The following is a 22054-nucleotide window of genomic DNA, read 5'->3' as shown; positions in this document are numbered from 1 at the left end:
CCAACAACTCCTATCTTCTGACTCCATTCCTTTGACCCCCACAGAGATTTCCATTTCTTGCCCACACCAGTGTGCACTACCCATCACTGCTCTTATGTAACCTCCTTCTCTCCTTACTCAGCTTAGATTCTATGGTATATCACTACCATAACCTTATTATTAAAGTGAGGTTATCAATGAACTGGGAGACCAGGGTTTTGGACGAACTGTCTATCTGCATGCCAAAGCCCTTAAGAATGAGGGCAAGAGTACTGCTAGAGGGACTTCCCTGGTGGTGCAGTGCTTAAGAATCCGTCTGTCAATGCAGGGGACACGGGATCAAGCCCTGGTCCAGGAAGATCCCACATGCTGCAGAGCAGCTAAGCCTGTGCGCCACAACTACTGAGCCTGCGCTCTACAGCCTGCGAGCCACAACTACTGAAGACCACATGCCACAACTACTGAAGCTCATGTGTCTAGAGCCTGTGCTCCACAACAAGAGAAGCCACCACAATGAGAAGCCTGCGCACCGCAACGAAGAGTAGCCCCACTCACCGCAACTAGAGAAAGCCCGTGAGTAGCAATGAAGACCCAACGCAGCCAAAAATAAATAAATATTAAAAAAAACGAGCACTGCTAGACAGAAAATCAGTACACCAGGTGCTAAAACTGTTTTTGAAAGAGAGGATTGACTGGGAAATCAGTAGATGCCTGTGACAAGGAGGAGCAGCAGATCTTACGAAGTTTCTAAGGAGCTGAGGTTTTTAGAGAGAAAAAGGGAAAAGGTGGTCTAGAAGCCACAAATATGAGCAAGAAAGACATGCACCCCATTTTTAGACCCAGTGGTACATGCTGTGTGAGAGAAAAAACAGCTGCCACTTGAAAGTTTTCTTGGGAGAAGTGGTGTTCTCAGGAGATAGCCATGTTTTACTTAAGAGTCAGGAGTGGAGGGAATGTTCTGAAGAAAGCTGAGGATACAGGAGATTTCACTGATAAAGACCCACAACCACTTCCACAATACAGTCATATAATGAATATATATGTGATATGTAACATCACATAAAGATGTAAAGAATACACCTAAATGAAACAAGTTTCAGAACAATATATATATTATCATTCCATCTTTGTGAAATAATGACAACAAAGAAGGTTCTCCTCAACAACTATACTAGGTTTATATACACAGGAAAAATATCATTAAGGGTTACTTCTGAGAAGGTGAGATCATGGAGAACTTTCAACGTTAAATATTTCTGTAATTTCAGAAACCTTTATTTAATTCTATTATATTCTGATAATCATAAAAAACAGTAACATTGTATCTATATAAACAAGTTAAGCTATTTCCAGAGGAGAGGAGAATCAGCTAATATAATTCATATGGTAACAACCTGACAGAAGGGGATGGTACCTGTTCAGTGAGACAGAAATCTGCAAGAGGGAACCACAGCTAAAACTATACTGTGACTAAAAGCCGAAACTGAGTAAATTATTAATGACACAAGAATTTCAAGGGAGTGTTCTCAAGTTAAATCACTTTCCTTCCACTTCAGTAAATCTGTACTTCTCAGGTTTAATAACTCAAGTGTGCTCACCTAACTTCCACAAGGTCATTTGGTTTATAGCTGGGATGAAGAAAGAACCAAACTTTCTTGACAAAATGATTAATGCTGGGTTCTCTACGAGACCCTCGGACATATACCATCCACTTGTGGGTTGATTGGTCGTTTTCTTCTCTCTTATCAGGAGGTATGTACCTAGAGTAGAGAAAAAAAAAAAAAACTACTCGAATTCTTTTTTCCTAACAAACCAATTAACTACTACTTGAAACAAGATTAAAAATCAATTACAAGACAAAAATAGGAAAATTTACATATATGTGAAGATTAAGCAACATGCTACTTACCAACAAATAGGTGAAAAAAAATCAAAAGAGAAATCAAAAAATATCTTGAGACAACTGAAAATGGAAATAGAGCACACCAAAACCTAAGTGATGCAGCAAAAACAGTTCTAAGAAAGAAGTTTACAGTGATAAATGCCTACATTAAGAAAAAAGAAAGAGTTCCTATACACAATCTAACTTTACACTGTAAGGAACTAGAAAGAAAAAAACAGACTAAGCCCAAAGTTAGTAGAAGGAAGGAAATAACCAAGATCAGAGTGGAAATAAATTGAGACCAAAAACACAGTAGAAAAGATCAAACAAACTAAGAGCTTGTTTTTTGAAAAGATAAACAAAATAGACAAAAACCTTTACCCAGACTTACCAAGAAAAGGGGGGGGGACAACAGACTCAAATAAATAAAATTATAAATGAAAATGGAGATGTTACAACTCATACTACACAAATACAAAGGATCATAAGAGACGGAGAACAATTAAACACCAACGAACCAGACAACTTAGAAGTAGTGAATAAATCCTAAAAATACACAGCTCACCCAGACTGAATCATGAAGAAATAGAAAATCTGAACAGAACAATTACTAATAAGGAGACTGAATTCGTAAAAACATCCCAAAAAAGTACATTCCAGGACCAGATGGCTTTAAAGGGTGAATTCTACCAAACATTTAAAGAATTGGTATCAATCCTCAATCTCTTCCAAAAAACAGAAAAGGAGGGAACACTCAACAAACTTTTTTTTAAATTTTTTTTTGTGGTTGGCGGGCCTCTCACTATTGTGGCCTCTCCCGTTGCGGAGCACAGGCTCCGGACGCACAGGCTCAGCGGCCATGGCTCACGGGCCTAGCCGCTCAGCAGCATGTGGGATCTTCCCAGACCGGGGCACGAACCCGTGTCCCCTGCATCGGCAGGCGGACTCTCAACTGCTGCGCCACCAGGGAAGCCCAACAAACTCATTTAACAAAGCCAAAATTACCCTGATATCAAAGCCAAATAAGGATTCTACAAGGAAATTACAAGCCACTATCCCTGATAAAAGTAGATGCAAAATTCTTCAACACAACATTAGTAAACAGAATTCAACAGTACATTGACACATTACTGACCTGAGAGGTAATAATGCATCTTTTGTTACCCGAACGTTATTGACTGGAGACGTATCAATAGAGAGTGATACAATTAACATCACAGTGCGAAGTTGTTACAGCTTAAAATTGATCAAGGGTTCATTATACAACTTATAACTGTCATTATCATTCACATTTTGCTCTGTTAGGTTTTTGTCCCAATCTTGTGTATATTATAAATGCAAGTTTATTACCATAAAATTTTCAAAAATGATGCATCGCAAATTTTGAGTGAAGAAGAATTTTTCGGTGAATTTTATACAGATACTTTCTCTGACTGTCCCAGTAACACATACACTAGTGCCTCAGAAGATGACAGTTCTTCAGAATATAGTTCTGATTCAGACGATGTGAATTATTAGACCAACATAAAGACAAAAAACCTTAGTGATTGATTCTGATACGGAAAGTGAAAATGAAACTCATGGTGCTGGAGAATGCTCCTTTGCTTCTACGGAAGAGTGGTTTGAAGACAACGCTTCACGAAAATTAGAAGACTTTACAGGTGTATCAAGTGTAACTACTGAATGTAATAACCCACAAAGTGTTAGTGAAATAACAGAATTAATTTTTGGTAACGACTTTTTCAAGTTGGTCGGTTCTCAAACAAACCTGTATTACCAACAGAATGAAAAATCATATAAAAAGTATGATAAGGGGCTTCCCTGGTGGCACAGTGGTTGAGAGTCTGCCTGCCGATGCAGGGGACATGGGTTCGTGCCCCGGTCCGGGAGGATCCCACATGCCGCAGAGCGGCTGGGCCCGTGAGCCATGGCCGCTGAGCCTGCGCGTCTGGAGCCTGTGCTCCGCAACAGGAGAGGCCACAACAGTGAGAGGCCCGCGTACCACAAAATAAATAAATAAAAAGTATGATAAGGCTTTAAAATGGACTGATGTAACCAACAGTGACATGAAGAAGTTTCTTGGATTAATAATTTTGATGGGGACTTCCCTGGTGGCGCAGTGGTTGAGAGTCCGCCTGCCGATGCAGGGGACACGGGTTCATGCCCCGGTCTGGGAAGATCCCACATGCCACGGAGCGGCTGGGCCTGTGAGTCATGGCCGCTAAGCCTGTGTGTCTGTAGCCTGCGCTCCGCAACAGGAGAAGCCACAACAGTGAGAGGCCCGCATACCGCAAAAAAAAATAAAATAAAATAAAAATAATTTTGATGGGACAATTAAGAAAGTCACACTGGAAAGAATACTGGTTGACTGATCCCGAAACACCAATCTTTCCAAAGATTATGACGAGAAGGTTTGAACAAATAATGGTATTTCTTCACTTTACCGATAACTCAGAAACTCCACTTGCTACAGACAGAATTTCAAAAACCTCTTTTGGATTATTTTCTACCAAAATTTCAATCGATCTATATACCCAAACAAGAGCTATCACTTGAGGAGGCAATGATAAAGTGGAGGGGACAACTCAGATTCAAAACCTATAATCCAAAAAAAAAGAAAACAAAACCTATAATCCCAGAAAACTTACAAAATATGGAATTTTGGTCAGGATGGTGAGTGAAAGTGAAACCGGATATACAGGCAACTTTGAGATTTACATGGGTGAAGGAAAGAAACTGCAAGAAACAATATTTTGGTCCTACAACCTTATCTCGGTTCATGGCACCATATTTACCAAGACAATTATTACAACAGTGTGTCCACATCTGAAATATTGTTGAAAAATAAAACCAGAGTTTGTGGGACTATAAGAGAGGATCGTGGTCCACCAAACCAATTAAAGGAGAAATCTAAAAATCTACAGAGGGGCGAAATGACATTCTTATGGAAGGGAGAAGTGACTCTTCTTATATGGAAAGACAAGAGGCTAGTCCTCATGGTGACAACTATTCATGCCACCTCCATAGCAACTACAGGAAAAGAAGACGGAGGACTGGCCATCAGATAACTAAGCCCACCTGTATATTAGAGTATAATAAATACATGAAGGGAGTTGATCGATCCAATCAATATCTGGCAAACTTCAATATCCTCCGGAGAACTCGAAAATGGTATAAGAAAGTAGGTTTATATTTGAGTAATTGCAGTTTTATTCAATGTGTTTAAAATTTATTGCAGCCTTAATGCACAGAATAAAATGACTTACAAGCAATTTTTGTTAGCAGTAGCTAGAGAATGGGGAATTGACCATTCTGGTAATATAGCGGTAGTCCCACACCTGGTCCTTCTTGTGGCGTTTCTAGAACAGTGCGCCGCAAAGATCCACCTTGTCAACTATCAGGTAAAATAAAAGAATATATTCTAGAGAAAATAATACCCACAGGACCAAAAAAAAATGCCACCAGAAAGTGTAGAGTCTGCTACTCCAGGGGAATGTGCATTGAAACATGGTATATTTGTAATAGATGCTCTGTTCCCCTGCACAGAGGTGCCTGCTATACTGCCTATCACACTCTAACGAAATATCAGAATGCTTTAGTAAGACATGTACAAAGTTTCAAATAAATACATTAAGTAAAAAAACGTTGCTGATATTTACTCAAACACAGGTGTTTCAATATTCACTTACATAACAGACCATCAGCCACAGGTGTTAGTTTCTGCAAAAATCCCCTGGTCAATAATGTGTTAAAAGTATCAACAACATGATCAAGTGGGATTTATTCCAGGCATGCAATGATGGTTTGACATCCACAAATCAACCAATGCAACACACCACATTAATAAAATGAAGGCTAAAAATCATATGATCATCTCAATAGATGCAGAAAAAGCATCTGACAAAATTCAATACCCATTCATGATAAAAACTCAACAAACTGGGTATAGAGGAAGCATAACTCAACATAATAAAGGTCACATATGACAAGCCTACAGCTAACATCATATTCAATGGTGAACACTGGAAGCTTTTCCTCTAAGATCAGGAACAAGACAAGGATGTCCACTCTTGCCACGTCTTTCTACACAGTACTGTAAGTCCCAGCCAGAGCAATTAGACAAGAAAAAGAAATAAAAGGCAACCAAACTGGAAAGGAAGAAGTAAAATGGTCTCTATTTGCACACAACATAATATCATATAGAAAAACCTAAAGATTCCACCACAAAACTGTTAAAACTAATAAATGAATTCAGTAAAGTTACAGGATATAAAATCAACATAAAAAATCAGTTGTGTTTCTATACACTAACAACAAACTATCAGAAAGAGAAATTAAGACAATAATTTCATTTACAAGAGCATCAAATACAATAACATACTTAGCAATAAATTTAACCAAAGAGGTAAAAGACCTGTACACTGAAAACTATAAGACAATGATGAAAGAAACTGAACAAGGCACAAATAAATATATATTCTGTGCTCATGTATTGGAAGAATTAATAGTTAAGATGTTCATACTATCCAAAGCAATTTAGATTCAATACAATCCCTATAAAATTCCAATGGCATTTTTCACAGAAATAGAAAAACAATCCTAAAATCTGTATGGAACCAGAGAAGATTCTGAATACCCTGATCAGTCTTGAGAAAGAAAAACAAAGCTGCAGGCATCATCACACTTCCTGATTTCAAACTATATTACAAAACTGCAGTAATCAAAAGTGTTGTTTTGGCATAAAAACACATAAAGCAATGAAACAGAATAGAGAGGCCAGAAATAAACCCACACTGACTGGTCAATTAGTTTCCGACAAAGGAGATAAGATATACAATGGGGGAAGGACAGTTTCTTCAATAAATGGTATTGGGAAAACTGTAAAGCCATGTGCAAAAGAATGAAAATGAACCTCTATCCACACCACACACAAAAATAACTCAAAATGGATTAACAAGTTAAATTTAAGACCTGAAACCATAAAACTCCTAAAAGAAAGTATAAGGGGTAAGCTTTTTGATATTGGTCTGGGCAATGAATTTTTGGATTTGACACCAAAAACAGAGGAAACAAAAGCAAAAATAAACAAGTGGAACAACAACAAACTAAAAAGCTTTTGCACAGGATAGGAAACCACCAACAAAATGAAAAGGCAACCTATGGAATGGGAAAAAATATTTGTAAATCATAAACCTGATAAAGGGTTAATATTCAAAACATATGAGGAACTCACATAATAGCAAAAAAACAAAACAAAAACCTGACTTGGAAATAGGCAAAGGAAGTAAATATTTTTCCAAGGAAGACGTACAAATGGTCAAAAGGTACATGAAAAGGTGATCAACATCACTAATCATCCGGCAAATGCAAATCAAAACCACAATGAGTTATCATCTCACATCTGTTAGAATGGCTATCATCAAAAATATAAGAGATAACAAGTGTTGGTGAGAATATGGAGAAAAGAGAACGCTTATGCACTGTTGGTGGGAATGTAAATGCAGCCACTATGGAAAACAGTATGAAGGGTCCACAAAAAATTAAAAACTACCCCATTTCTGTGTATATAGGCAAAGACAATAAAAAAGGATATCAAAGAGATATCTGTACTCCCATGTTCACTGCAGCATTATTTACAATAGCTAAGACAAGGAAACAAGTGTCTGTCAAGAGATGAATGGATATACACTATAAAGCTACAGTCATCAAAACAGTATGGTACTAACATAAAAACAGACACATAGATTAACGGAACAGAACAGAGAGCCCAGATACAAACCCACACTTATTGGTCCATTAACCTACAACAAAGGAGGCAAGAATATACAATGGGTAAAAAATAGCATCTTCAATAAATGGTGTTGGGAAAACCAGACAGCAACATGCAAAAGAATCAAACTGGACTACTTTCTCAAACCATATACAAAAATAAACTCAAAATGGATTAAAGACTTAAATGTAAGACCTGAAACCATAAAAATCCTAGAAGAAAACATAGGCAGTATGCCCTTTGATATTAGTCTTCGCAATATCTTTTTGAATATGTCTTCTCAGGCAAGAGCAACAAAAGCCAAAATAAACAAATGGGACCACATTAAACTAAAAAGCTTTTACACATTGATGGGAACTATGAACAAAACAAATAAGCAGCCTAATAAATGGGAGAAGATATTTGCAAATGACATATCTGTGATAAGGGGTTAATATCCAAAACATACCAAGAACTCATAGAACTCAACATCAAAAAAACAAACAACCCGATTAAAAAATGGGCAGAGAGGGCTTCCCTGGTGGCGCAGTGGTTGAGAGTCCGCCTGCCAATGCAGGGGAGACGGATTCGTGCCCTGGTCCAGGAAGATCCCACATGCCACGGAGCAGCTAGGCCCGTGAGCCATGGCTTCTGAGCCTGTGTGTCTGGAGCCTGTGCTCTGCAACGGGAGAGGCCACAACGGTGACATTTTTCCAAAGAAGACACAGAGATGGTCAACAGACACATGAAATGATGCTCAACATCACTAATCATCAGGGAAATTCAAATCAAAACCACAATGAGATATCACCTCACAACTGTCAGAATGGCTATCATGATCCAGCAGTTCTACTTCTGGAAATTCCAACCATATTCAAAACACTAATTCAAAAAGATAAATATACCCTTATGTTCACCGCAGCATTATTTACAATAGCCAAGATATGAAAGCAACCTAAGCATACATCAACAGATGAATGGAATCAAGATGCGGTATATACATACAATAGAATATTATTCAGCCATAAAAAGGAATGAAATCTCGCCATTTGTGAGAATATGGATGGACCTAGAGGGTATTATGCTAAGTGAAATAAGTCAGAGAAAAACAAACACTATGGGCTTCCCTGGTGGCGCAGTGGTTGAGAACCTGCCTGCCAATGCAGCAGACACGGGTTTGAGCCCTGGTCTGGGAAGGTCCCACATGCCGCGGAGCAACTAGGCCTGTGAGCCACAACTACTGAGCCTGCGCGTCTGGAGCTTGTGCTCCGCAACAAGAGAGGCCGCGACAGTGAGAGGCCCGCGCACCATGATGAAGAGCGGCCCCCTCTCGCCGTAACTAGAGAAAGCCCATGCACAGAAACGAAGACCCAACAGACAAAAATAAGTAAATAAATAAATAAAATTTAAAAAAAAACACTATGATTTCACTTTTATGTGGAATCTAAACAAAACTAACATAACAAAACAGAAACAGATTGATAGATACAGAGAATAAACTGCTGTTTGCCAGAGGGGAGGGGGTTGGTGGATGAAGGAAATAGATGAGGGAGATAAAGAGACATAAACTTCCAGTTATAAAATAAATAAGTCATGTAATATACAGATAATGTATAGCTATGGTGACAGATGGTAACTAGACTTATCGTGGTGATCATTTTGCAATGTATAAAAATATCAAATCACTATGTTGCATACCTAAAACTAATATAATGTTGTTAGGTCAATTATACTTCAGTTTAAAAAAATGTTTTAAAAGGGATGGATAAAGATATGACCACATACACACACCATACACACTACACACACACACACACACACACACACACACACACACACGGGAATATTCAGTTCTGAGATAAAAGGTAAATCCTGCCATTTGTGACAAAATGGATGGAGCCTGAAGGCATTATGCTAAGTGACATAAGTCAGACAAACACAAATACTGCTTGGTATCACTTTGATGTGGAATCTAAAAAAAAGTCGAACTCATAGAAGCAGAGTAGAAAAATGGTTGCCAGGGGATAAGGGTGGGAGAAACTTTTCAATTTAAAAAAACCCTGAAATTCATTCAATATTTAACAGCTATATCAGCTAACCAAAGTGAATCTTTGCAGTTAACCCTTTTCTTTTAAACTTTTTTTTTTGGCCTAAGGGGCATTCCCTTAAAGTTTGTTTTGTTTTCTGATTATCACCATGCAATTAAAAAAAATCAATCTTGCTTTTCCTGCTAAGTGGGTACATTAGGTAGAAATAAACTGGCATACTTTATTCCTGGGTTAGGAAACCTCTAGCCTTTGGGTTGATTTCATTCAGGTTTCAAAGTGCTAGAACTTTGAACTCTTCAGTTTCCTACCCATTGCTGCCAAGAAGGATGCAACTGGTCTCTTGCCTTTTAAAAGCCAAAACAAGCCATTCCCTGAAGTCCTGACCATGGTAAAACTAGAATCCTTAGCCCTCCCTTTTGAAGCTCTGTCTTTATTTCACAAGGCCCCCTTATTACATTTTGTTGTAAAATATGGTCATGGACTTCTATACTTTCATCTATGTCTAGGTTATCCTTAGCAATGCAGTGGGCCAAGTTGCCTAATCTAGTTTTTCTTTAGGAGTATTCATGTCCCACCTTGACCCTTTGGTTTTTCACAAATAAAAGCCAGCCTGTGAATTTCCTGAACGCTACTGGGATTTTAATCAGAATATTTACATATCAACTTAGGGGGAAGTGGTATCTTTTACAATATTGAGCCTTCCTATCCTGAACATGGTATAGTGATCTATTTATTTATTGATTGATCACACCCTGTGGCATGTGGGACCCTAGTTCCCTGACCAGGAATTGAACCTGTGCCCCCTGCATTGAGAACATGGAGTCTTAACCACTGGACCACCAGAGAAGTTCCTAATTACTTAGTTCTTTCAGATGTGTTTTAATAAAATTTTATTCATTTTCATGAAAGGCTAGCATATCTTTTGTTTGATTTATGTTGTATTTTTTATTGCTATAGTAAATGCATCTTTTCTCCTGTTGCGGAGCACAGGCTCCAGACGTGCAGGATCAGCGGCCATGGCTTACGAGCCCAGCCACTCCGCAGCATGTGGGATCTTCCCGGACCAGGGCACGAACCCGTGTCCCCTGCATCAGCAGGCGGACTCTCAACCACTGCGCCACCAGGGAAACCCGTAAATGCATCTTTTTAGAACTGTTTTCTAAGTCTGTCATACAGAAACACAATCAACTTCTGTGTATTGATACTGTAATTCAATAGTCTTGCCAAGCTCTCTTAGTAACTCTAAAACTATCAAGAATTGTTTTAGATTTTTCTGTGTAGACAATTATATCATCTATTAATAATGACACTTTGTTTCTTCTTTTCTAATCCTCATATTTACTAATGTATTATGACTCTATTAGTATCTCCAAGTGCAGTGGTGAATAGGAGTAGTAATACTGAGCATCTCTTGTCTTGTTCTGAACCTAAAGGGGAAGGTGTTTAATTGTTTACCATTGAGTATATTTGTTGAAGGTGTTTTGAGATATTTTTTATCTGATTAACTAAACTCCAAGTCTGCCATGAGGATTCACCACAAATAGACTTGAATTTTGTCAAATGTTTCTGCATCTTTTGAGGTGGTCATGTTTTATGCCCTTTATCATATTTATTAATTTCTAATGTTAATCCAAACTTGCATTTCCTGATCATGAAGTACTATCATTTCTATAGTTACTGACTTCAGTTTGCTAACGATTTTGTTCAGCCCTTTCACCTCTATATTTATCAGTGTCGATGTCCTATAATTTTCCTTTTCTTATGAACTCCCTGTTTGGCTCTGTTAACAAACTTATGCTATCTTCATAATGTAAACTGACAAATGTTCTCTTTTTCCCCATAAGATTTTCTACACAATTGGAATTAGCTGTTCACTCAGCCTTTAAAGCAATCTAAGCCTCATGGTTTAATTTGGTTTTATGAAGAAAATGTTTTAAAAATCAATAATTAAACTTACTTAGTAGTTCTAAAACTATTCAAGGTTTTTCCTTTTTTGAGTCATTTTAAGTTGTGTTTTTCTAGGAATTCTCTATTTCATCTAAATTTTCAAATGCATTAGCATAAAGATGTTATTTTATCTCAGTATAACTATTTGTTTTCATTAGATAATTAAATCCATATGCATTTTTTATGATTGTTGATACATTTAGATTTATTGCTACTAAATTATTTTATACTATTTGTCTTTTTCTTTTTTTCTTCTTTTCCACATCCCTTCTCCTGCTCCTGCTTGCCTTCCTTTGGAATCAGGGGGGTTTTCCCCTTTTCTTCATTCAATTCTCCTCACACCTTACTACATTTTTCTTTTTGGCTACGTTGAGTCTTCATTGCTGCACGCAGGCTTTCTCTAGCTGCAGCAAGCAGGAGCTACTCTTCGTTGCGGTGCGCAGGCTTCTCATTGTGGTGGCTTCTCCTGTTGCGGAGCACGCGCTCTAGGTGCGCGGGGTTCAGTAGTTACAGCACGCGGGCTTCAGTAGTTGTGGCTTGTGGGCAGCTCACGGACTCTAGAGCACAGGCTCTGTAGTTGTGGCACACAGTATGTGGGATCTTCCTGGACCAGGGCTCGAACCCCTGTCCCCTGATTTGGCAGGCGGATTTTTTTTTTTTTTTTTTTTTTACAGTACGTGGGCCTCTCACTGTTGTGGCCTCTCCCATTGCAGAGCACAGGCTCCGGACACGCAGGCTTAGCGGCCATGGCTCACAGGCCCAGCCGCTCTATGGCATGTTGGATCCTCCCGGACCGGGGCACGAACCCATGTCCCCTGCATCAGCAGGCAGATTCTTAACCACTGCACCACCAGGGAAGTCCAACCCCTTACTACCTTTAAAGTTTAAATCTCTATGTCTGTTCTTTTCACTGTTATCTTAGATATGTCAATGAGCATTCTTAACAAAGTCCAAAGTAAATCGATATTTTTATCCTCTTCCAGAACAAACAAGGACTTTATAATTCTCATGCCAATCATTCCTCTCTACTTAAAATTCATGGTTAACCAGTATTTTAAGTTCTAGCTGGTCTTAAACCCCAAAACCTACAAATCAGACATAATTGTTTAAAAATGTCAGTAACTGTTTCTCCCCAATCTTCTGGTGGCCTGGTGAGTCCTCATGAATTTCTAGTTTTGGCCTTTTCTGGGCTGACCTGTCTTGTACTATAGTTGAGACCTCAACACTTCATATTAGTCCCCTTAGCTGAATGCATGCTAATTCTAAAATAATCCGTGAGGGGCTTCCCTGGTGGTGCAGTGGTTGAGAGTCCGCCTGCCGATACAGGGGACACGGGTTCATGCCCCAGTCCGGGAAGATCCCACATGCTACGGAGCGGCTGGGCCCATGAGCCATGGCTGCTGAGCCTGTGCGTTCGGAGCCTGTGCTCCGCAACGGGAGAGGCCACAACAGTGAGAGGCCCACGTACCGCAAAACAAATAAAAATAAAATAAAATAATCCATGAAACAGAAACCTAATTGCCTTAGTCATATTTCATGCTTCTATTTAAATACTACGACACAGACCATTGAGAATCTTTGTTTTTATTATCCTGAGATTTTTAATGTACTTGTTATTTGTTATCAGTGGTCCATCAATTGGGACTTGGAAGACTCCCCCGAGATCTGACTCCCCCTCCCCAGATATTTACTGTAATTCTGAATCCTTTATTTTCAGTAATTGAATCTAATTACAATTTTCATAAATATACTGATTCATTCATCAGTCAAATATTTACTGAACACCAACTACTACAAGATACAAAAACAAACAAGATATACTGTCTACCCAAAAGAGATTCAGCCTGATTTGAAAAAATATATGAAAATAGGAAATAACTATATGATAAAAATGGCAAGAGAGCATAGAGGAAATAAATATGCCTAGTGAGGAGAAGGGCAAATAAGGCTTTGTGAGGAAATAACATTCTTATGCTGTTTGAAGATTTATGATGTCTTTATCCATTCCTAGATACTCGGCAAAAATGATGATGTTACCACAAGACAGCATGAGATAATACTGTTAAAGAGATAGCCCTTTAGCTTGAAGGAATTCTGTCTTCAAGACCTGAGCTACAACCTTTTGTTATATATTTAAAACATTTCAATTTGGGCAACCAAATAAACATTTTTAGGAATAGGTAAGGCCCCTAAGGATAGAACTAGGTCAGAAGAAGTCAAAAGTTCCTCCAAAGTTATCCACAGTTACATGCTTAATAAAACACACCATTTGCATAAAAGTTCACATCTACAAAATTTTTACCAAGCACAATTTTATCCTACATCAAAGATTAGCAGACACACTGGAGCAGTCTCAAGTCTCTGGACTTTCATTCACTTTTAAAACAACTAAGAGTTTGGGAAAAAGAATCCTTGAGGCCTATACTTACTGTAATACTGTGATAATAAGAGTATGCCAGAGTATTACCAAAAATGGATGACTGAAAATGAGACAATTCAACTGAATACTCACTTGGACACATTGCCCACTACTATTGTTTTCTTTACAAAAAGTCGTGAAGTCTCATCTCCTGTAAGATCAGTATTCCGCTGCTCTGTTTTATGGGAGCCAGTAATACCAGAAGTGTCCTAGAAAAAATCATAATCAAGTTTCATTTTCAATTTAGACAATTTTCAATAGGCAGAAACCACAAAATCATAAAAGGTATGGATGGACTAACTCAATTTTTTTTCAATTACAAAATTCTCTGGCTTTGTGGCTGCTCTCAGAGCATGAAAGAATAATTTTACTATAATTTTTGCATTAGTTTATAGAAAAAGTTTGTACACTGTAATTCCACATATGTGTGTGTGTTTATAATCGTCATAAACAGCTGCTTTGTATATGCAAATAGGATGTGGAAGGATACACAAGAAACTACTACAACAGTTACCTCTGGGATATGGAAATGGGGGAAGGGGTCAATGGAATTTACTTCCTTTTCAATCTTCTGTACTATTACAAATTTTTCAATAAGATGTAACATAAACATAATGATTAATTTAAAGTTTGACTATGGAGATAGACAGCCAGTGTTTAAGCCTTGGCCCTTACATTTACTAGATGTGTCAGCTTGGGTAATTACTTAACTTTTCTGTCTCTATTTCCTCATCTATAATATAAGGATGATAATAGTATCTATCTCAGATGATGGTTTTGTACAGTTTTTGGAAAAATGCTTGGTACACAGTAAACACTAAATATCTGTTACATAAACATGAGCATGCATATTACATAAAAGATAGTAGGTTTCTAAATCCTATGACTAGTGTGACCTAAATTCATTTTAATTAAAAAAAGAAAAACATATGCAGTATTTCCCCAGAAAGTACATGAGAAGGAGACAACTAAATCCAAACACTAAGAGTTCTGATTTTGGGTGGTGGCATTATGAATGACTTTTCTACTCTCTCTTATTTTTCTGCAGTTTAATTTTCAAAAATGAACATATACGAATTTATAATCAGAAACATTTTTAATTTTATCAAAATAATCAAATCCTTGATGTCTGAGTATGTGGAAAGCAGCCTGGGAATTTCCTCTATCACAGAACATCTGGCTGAGAAAAACCACTGGTCTTATCCAGTAAGGATTCTATAGCCAAGTATTACACCAAGAAGATCAGAGCAGCTTGAGATGGGAATTCAAATTACAAACTGACAGGATCAAAGAGCGATAAACAGTTTTCAATTCTACTTATTGTTTTTCAAATTTCCTCCAGTTATTAAAGCATCTTAGAACATAAAATTTCAAAGAGGAAACTGAAGAAGAGCCACTGCTCTTGAGAGAATAAACATGATAGAGTGGACACAGTACTGCCAACTCCTCTAAGTTTCTTTCAAATCTACATGAATGGCATCTAGGAGTTGTGCGGTACACAGGAGCCTTGAACTGTAAAATCAAAAAGACACAGGTTTGATTCTCAGTTCTGATACTGTGGACAAATATAAAAAGACAAAAGTTTAATTCTCAGTTCTGATACCTGTGAACAAATATAACTTAAACCTCATAGAGACTCAGTTTCTCCATCTCTAAAAGGGATATAATTAACTTATATCCTATGGTTCCTATGAAGGTTAAATGAAATAATATGTGCATTCTTAATAAATACTGGTTCCCTTCTCTTTTGGCTCCCTCCCATCCATCCAACTATACCCTTCCAGTATTTCGGCTTGGTCTCTGCTCTGCGTTGCCTGAGAGTCTTTCCTCTATGTCCACATTGCTGTTAGTGTCTTTGTCAGATAAGAAGTCATTGTGTTGAGATAAAGAATCACTTTCTGAATGATTGGCTGATGGTGTTTCTGATCTCTGATTGGCAGGAGATGATGACCTAGATGGTGATTCCAAAAATTTCTTGACAGCAGGATGATTAAAAACCATTGTATCACATGTCTTTGATCCCTGCAAAAATGAGGGTAAGCAAAACAAACTTTTAATCACATCCACCAAAAGTAGGCAAAAGTCTGATCTTCCCAAAAACGCTTATCTATTTCCAGTCATGCTTAAAATCCTTCAAAATCACCCCACTCCCATAAAATGAAGTCCAAACTCCTTAATGTGGCCCAAATCAACAAAACAAAAACTAGAGAATGATAAATAATTATGCAAAGGTCCTAACACTAAAAGCTAAAGATGCAAGTCCTCAGAAGGTAAGTGAAAAGTAAAGATAAATATATAGGGACTTCCCTGGTGGCACAGTGGTTAAGAATCCGCCTGCCAATGCAGGGGACATGGGTTCGAGCCCTGGTCCAGGAAGATCCCACATGCCATGGAGCAACTAAGCCCATGCGCCACAACTCCTGAGCCTGCGCTCTAGAGCCCGTGAGCCACAACTACTGAGCCCATGTGCCACAACTACTGAAGCCCACACGCCTAGAGCCCATGCTCTGCAACAAGAGAAGCCACTGAGATAAAAAGCCCAAGCACCGCAACGAAGAGTAGCCTCCACTCGCTGCAACTAGAGAAAGCCCATGGGAGCAACGAAGACCCAACACAGCCAAAAATAAATTAATTAAAAAAATTTTAAATATATATATATATATATATATATATATATATATATATATATATATATACAGTAACACATGGAAAGTCAGATTTGACTTAAAAAAAATAAACCTCACATTGCTTGATACAAATACATCAACTGCTCTAAATAAAACATTCCTGTAAGAAATATAAAGATTTTTAAAAATGTGTATGTAAAATAGCTCCCACGTAGGAATAAAATGTAGCATAGAATGGTTTAAAATGATTAATAATGATATATAGTTTGCCCTCAGTCCAGTACTGAAGGCTGCCTAGGGTATTTTTCTGTGTTTTGTTACTTGCATATAAAATACTGTGTTGTTATAATGTAGTTACTTCCTAGGAAGCCCAGCTTTAGAAATTGCTTAATTGAAATTTAAAATAATTGTTTTAGCAAGTAAAAGGGAGCCAGAGACTAGTGTTTCAGAGTCAAAGCAACAGAGCTGTTGTATTTCAATAATAAAGGTTTATTTTAGAGCTATAAATGTATTTTGTTAGAGCAAACTAAAAATAATTAATTGGCAGATCCTAAAAGATAAAAATATACCTAAATATCCTTAAATAAATCCCAATCAGAATATACAAGATAAAAACCAGTACATTTCTAGACTATCAAATAGCACAGTTCAGTACTGCTAATGGTTTAAAAAAAAAAGGCATCAAAACATTAAATGAATAACCAGCTCTTCAGAGTAGCTACAGTCCTATGTCAGGCAGCTGCTAGCTCACAATGTCCATCTTGTAGAGTCTAATATCAAGCCATATGACAGATGACTTTAGAATCTGCCCTGGGTTAACACTGTCTCCCAAAAATTCATGTCCACCTAGACCTATGAATGTGGCTACTTGAAAATACAGTCTTTTCAGATGTAATCAAGTTAAGATGATGTCATACTGGATTTGGGTAGGCCTTACTTCAATTGACTAGTATTCTTAAAAGAGGTAAAGTTGCATACAGAAAGAAACAGAGAAGACACACAAAGGGAAAAGTCCATGTGAAGTTAAAGGCAGAAATTGGAGCGATACAGCTACAAGCCAAGGAATGCCAAGTACTGCTAGCAACCACCAGAAGCTAGGAGAAGACAAGGAAGAATTCTTCCCTAGAGTCTTCAGAGGGAGCATGGCCTAGCCACCAACATACTTGGTTTTGGACTGCTAGCCTCTAGAATCATGAAATAATAAATTCCTGTTTTGTTTTGTTTTTAAAGTCTGGTTCCTTTATTTATTTATTTTTTTTAATTTATTTGGTTGCGCAGGGTCTTAGTTGCGGCAGGTGGGCTCCTTAGTTGCAGAACACGGGCTCCTTAGTTGTGGCTCATGGGCTCCTTAGTTGTGGCATGCGCAAACTCTTAGTTGCATCATGCATGTGGGATATAGTTCCCTGACCAGGGATCGAACCTGGGCCCCCTGCATTGGGAGCGCAGAGTCTTATCCACTGCGCCACCAAGAAGTCCCAAATTCCTGTTGTTTTAAGCCACCAAGCTTGTGGTAATTTGTTATGGTAGCTTGAGCAAAGTAATTCAGACTCTAAAATGTAATATGGAAACTACTGCAGTAGAAGAAACAACTATCTACCATCTAAGATTAAACTCAAATAATGCTTCAGATTTCTCTAAGATAACATCAGGAGTATCACCAATACCTAATACCTTAAAGCTCCACAGGATAACACAAAAGCCTATACATGGCAGGTACCTCTTATCTGTAAAAACCACAGGGAATGATGCAAAGCAGCATGCTACTATGCTCCCTGCAGCCCTTCCACTATTCTCATTGAGCCAGTACTGTCCAAGAGGAGAATTATCTAATTCTAACTGGAAAAAACTTAAGAAAAAACAAAACTTACGCAGAAATTATCAAAACGTCAAACAAGAAGAAATACTTCTGTATCAGTTCAATCCTATCCCCATCCTTTATAACTGGAGCAATCTAGTGGTAATCACATTAACCATGACTAAACTTAGTATCACTAACAGTAGCACAACCTGATACTATGTCTCCTAATGTGATACAATATGAAGTATACAACATTACCTATGAAGTACTATCTCCAAAAAGACTCAACCTTAATCTAATCAAATCTTTAGACTTGACTCTTATTTTACAGAAAAATAGAAAGAATGAAGGAACAACCCAAGGGGAAAAAAGTCCAAAATGTGGGACATTCTACAACATAAATGGCCTGGTCTCTTCAAATAAGTCAATATCACCGGGGAAAAAAAGGTGGGAGAACTGTTCTAGATAAAATGAGACAAGAGAAACAAAACAGCCAAATGTAACCCATGAACCCTGATTGGATCCTGTCCAAAAAAAAACAAAAAACCCAACTTTAAAGATATTTTGGGGACAACTGGGAAAATCTGAATATGGACTAGTTATCAAATAATATTAGAAACTCATTCTCTTAGGTATTGTGACTACACAGAAGACGAACGTTTAGGATTAAATACTTAGGGATGAAGCGTCACGATGCTTGGAACTTAACTTTTTAATGTTTTAGACAAAAATAAGATAGATAAAGCAAACATGGCAAAACGTTAAAACTGTTGAAGCAAAGTGATGCATAAACAAGTGCTTATTTCACCTTCTCTATATATTTGAAAATTTTCACAAAAAGTAGGGGGAAATATCAGGGCTTCTTGAATAGAATAAATCTACTGAAACTAACAATTGCCATTCAATAGCAGTAAAAGGTCAGAGAAAAATCAATCGATCTATAATTTATTCCAAAGCCATCCATAATCAAATGAAGAGGAATAAGGCAAGTTAGAACAGGGTCACACTCATCTTTGTATCTGCAAAGCCTAGCAACAGTGATAACTATTAGTTACAGAACAATTAAGTAAAAAGAAAAAAATGTTACTTAACGATTAATAACAATGTAGAGAGTATAATTAAAGGATATGGTTGAACACAATGATAAATTTATGTATATTCCCAGGAAGGCAGGCTAGGCTTCTTGAATTCGAAAGGTCAATATAAGAAATGTTTTGAAGGCAGGGATTTCACATCAAGACTAATTTCTCTTCACAGAACAATATGGGTGGTCAGAAATGACTGCATATGAGGAAAACTTACCTCAGAAACTTTCAGAAGTCCTGCAGAAGCATAGTAGTTTGCGACAATGCAGGCACGAAGTTTATCCATCATCCTTCTTGCCTCAATTAGTCGCTAAAATAAATATTACTTAATTACTTAAAAAAATGGAAATGACAGAAGAGATATACAATTTATAAGAAATGTAAATGAACCCAAAGGTTCAATTTGTCTAATAATCAAAGAAAGACAAATAGAAATGACCATTTTCCACCTATCAGATTGGCAAAATATTTTAAAAAATGACAAAATACGATGTTTGCAAGAGTATATAGACATATTAATATGTATTTGTATGTATATATGCATATTCATTGAGAAATGTCCACAAAGATATTGAGCACAAAAGCAAAGAGGAATTATCTTTTGGGATGGAATTTCAAGTGATTTTTTTCTTTATCTTTTTCTGCAATGTCATTTAAAGAAAAAAAAAAGGCGCAGGTCTTTTTTTCCAAAAACGAGAAAGCTACTTTTAAAAGAACAGCAAAGGGGAAAAATATACCATAATTCCATCTCAACAGATTTAAAACAATTCATCATACATAGTTTTTTTCAATAGTTCTGTTCCTTTATTTTTAATTTAACATCATTATACCTGGTCAATGACCTCAATTTCATGTTCCTTATTCTTCATTTCAAGTGCAAATTGTTCCTTGATAATAGTCTCAATCTTCTGCACAGCAGCATCTCGAGCTGCACAAAGAACATACAATAATCCAAGGTCTAATTAATCAGCTGCCGCCTTGATTCAAGTCAGCAAGCAACAAAAGAAACCCAGGAACAGTAACTCTGAAGTGGAGAAACCTAATGGTCATCACCTTAATCAATAATGAAACGTTAACATCACCAAATATTCAAGCAAACTGACCTCGCATGTTTTCTGATATGATGTACTGATAAAGACTCCACCACTCTGTGGCATTCCTGCTAAAAACGCTGAATCTAATCACAGCGAACATCAGACAAACCTAAATTGAAGGACACTGTACAAAATAACTGGCCTATACATTCAAATACTAAAATCAAGAAAGACAAAGAAAAGTTGAGGAGATTAAAAGAGACTAAAGAGATATAACAACTAAATGCATTGTGTGATCCTGGAGAGGGGGAATAGTCATAAAATACTGGGACAACTGGTAAAACTTGAATATGGACAGCAGATTAGATAATGTAATGTAACATGTTAAAATTTCCTGCTTCTGATAATTGTACTGTGGTTACATAAGAAATTTGTCCTTAGGAAATACACGTGTTTACAAGTGTCTAATGTATCTTCTGATGATTCTGAAAAAATGATGTGCATATATACCTGCATGCATACATGCATTTGTGTAGTATGTGTGTGTGTGGATTGGGGATGGGGGAAAAGAATGATAAACCAAATGAGACAAAATGTAAATAATCGGTGAATTAATCTGGACAAAAGACATATAAATTCTCCTTGCAATTTTTCTGTTTGAAATCACATCAAAATAAAATTACCAAAAAAGAAAAAGAAACCCATGAAGATTCCGAGAGAAATACGTGGTGACTTCTGAAAAACCATAACCCCAAGGAAAAAGAAAGTAAAGAATTAGCTAGAGGAAGAGGTAGTCTGTGACACAAGAGCAGTTCATAAGAAGGCAGGAAGTTAGGATCTAGCATGCAATTCAGCAGTTTCTGATTACAACTACCTGAAGGAACCAGCAAAGAAAGAATTCAAAAGGACAGAAAATGTCTCTGAAGGCAATTCAATTCAGATAATGACTACTCAAAGTAATATGCAATTCAAAGAGTTAAAAACATCAGATATGAAATGTAGTTTGATTACAAGAGAATAAAAAAAGAAGAGTCGAATGACTGCTTGAAAAACCTGGGATTTTGCATAATGATCCTCTGTTTGTAATATGAAAAAATCACCACCCATGCTTTGGGGTGTAAAAAAATTGCAGACAAAATTTGGACCCTTAATCACCCATGTCATTTTCTCCCCGTAAAATATGCCACTAGACTGCCAATTTAAAACTAGTGCTGACATATGGTCACCTTATTTTTGATAATGGAGGCAAGAATATACAATGGAGAAAAAACAGCCTCTTCAATAAATGGTGCTGGGAAAACTGGACAGCTACACGTAAAAGAATAAAATTAGAACACTCCCTAACACCATACACAAAAATAAACTCAAAATGGATTAAAGACCTAAATGTAAGGCCAAACACTATAAAACTCTTAGAGGAAAACATAGGCAGAACAGTCTACGACATAAATCGCAGCAACATCCTTTTTGACCCACCTCCTAGAGA

At 37.3% G+C, this 22054-nt stretch overlaps 1 protein-coding gene across 2 annotated transcripts in view; it reads right to left on the bottom strand.

Moving 5' to 3' along the window:
- The window catches only part of YEATS2 (YEATS domain containing 2), an 81420-nt gene that overhangs the window by 56689 nt on the left and 2677 nt on the right, over positions 1-22054 (bottom strand). For both annotated transcript variants that reach the window (XM_065876484.1, XM_065876485.1), the window contains exons 2-6: positions 20365-20462; positions 19752-19844; positions 15801-16046; positions 14118-14233; positions 1578-1739 (exon numbers count right to left, since the gene is read on the bottom strand). In XM_065876484.1, the coding sequence (XP_065732556.1) occupies positions 1578-1739; positions 14118-14233; positions 15801-16046; positions 19752-19844; positions 20365-20462 (715 nt within the window). The remainder of the gene's footprint in view (positions 1-1577; positions 1740-14117; positions 14234-15800; positions 16047-19751; positions 19845-20364; positions 20463-22054) is intronic.

The sequence above is a fragment of the Phocoena phocoena genome, chromosome 4, assembly GCF_963924675.1.
Source record: "Phocoena phocoena chromosome 4, mPhoPho1.1, whole genome shotgun sequence".
Lineage (NCBI taxonomy): Eukaryota > Metazoa > Chordata > Mammalia > Artiodactyla > Phocoenidae > Phocoena > Phocoena phocoena.
Note: the sequence above shows the minus strand (reverse complement) of the source record. Positions and strands in the feature narration are given on the sequence as shown.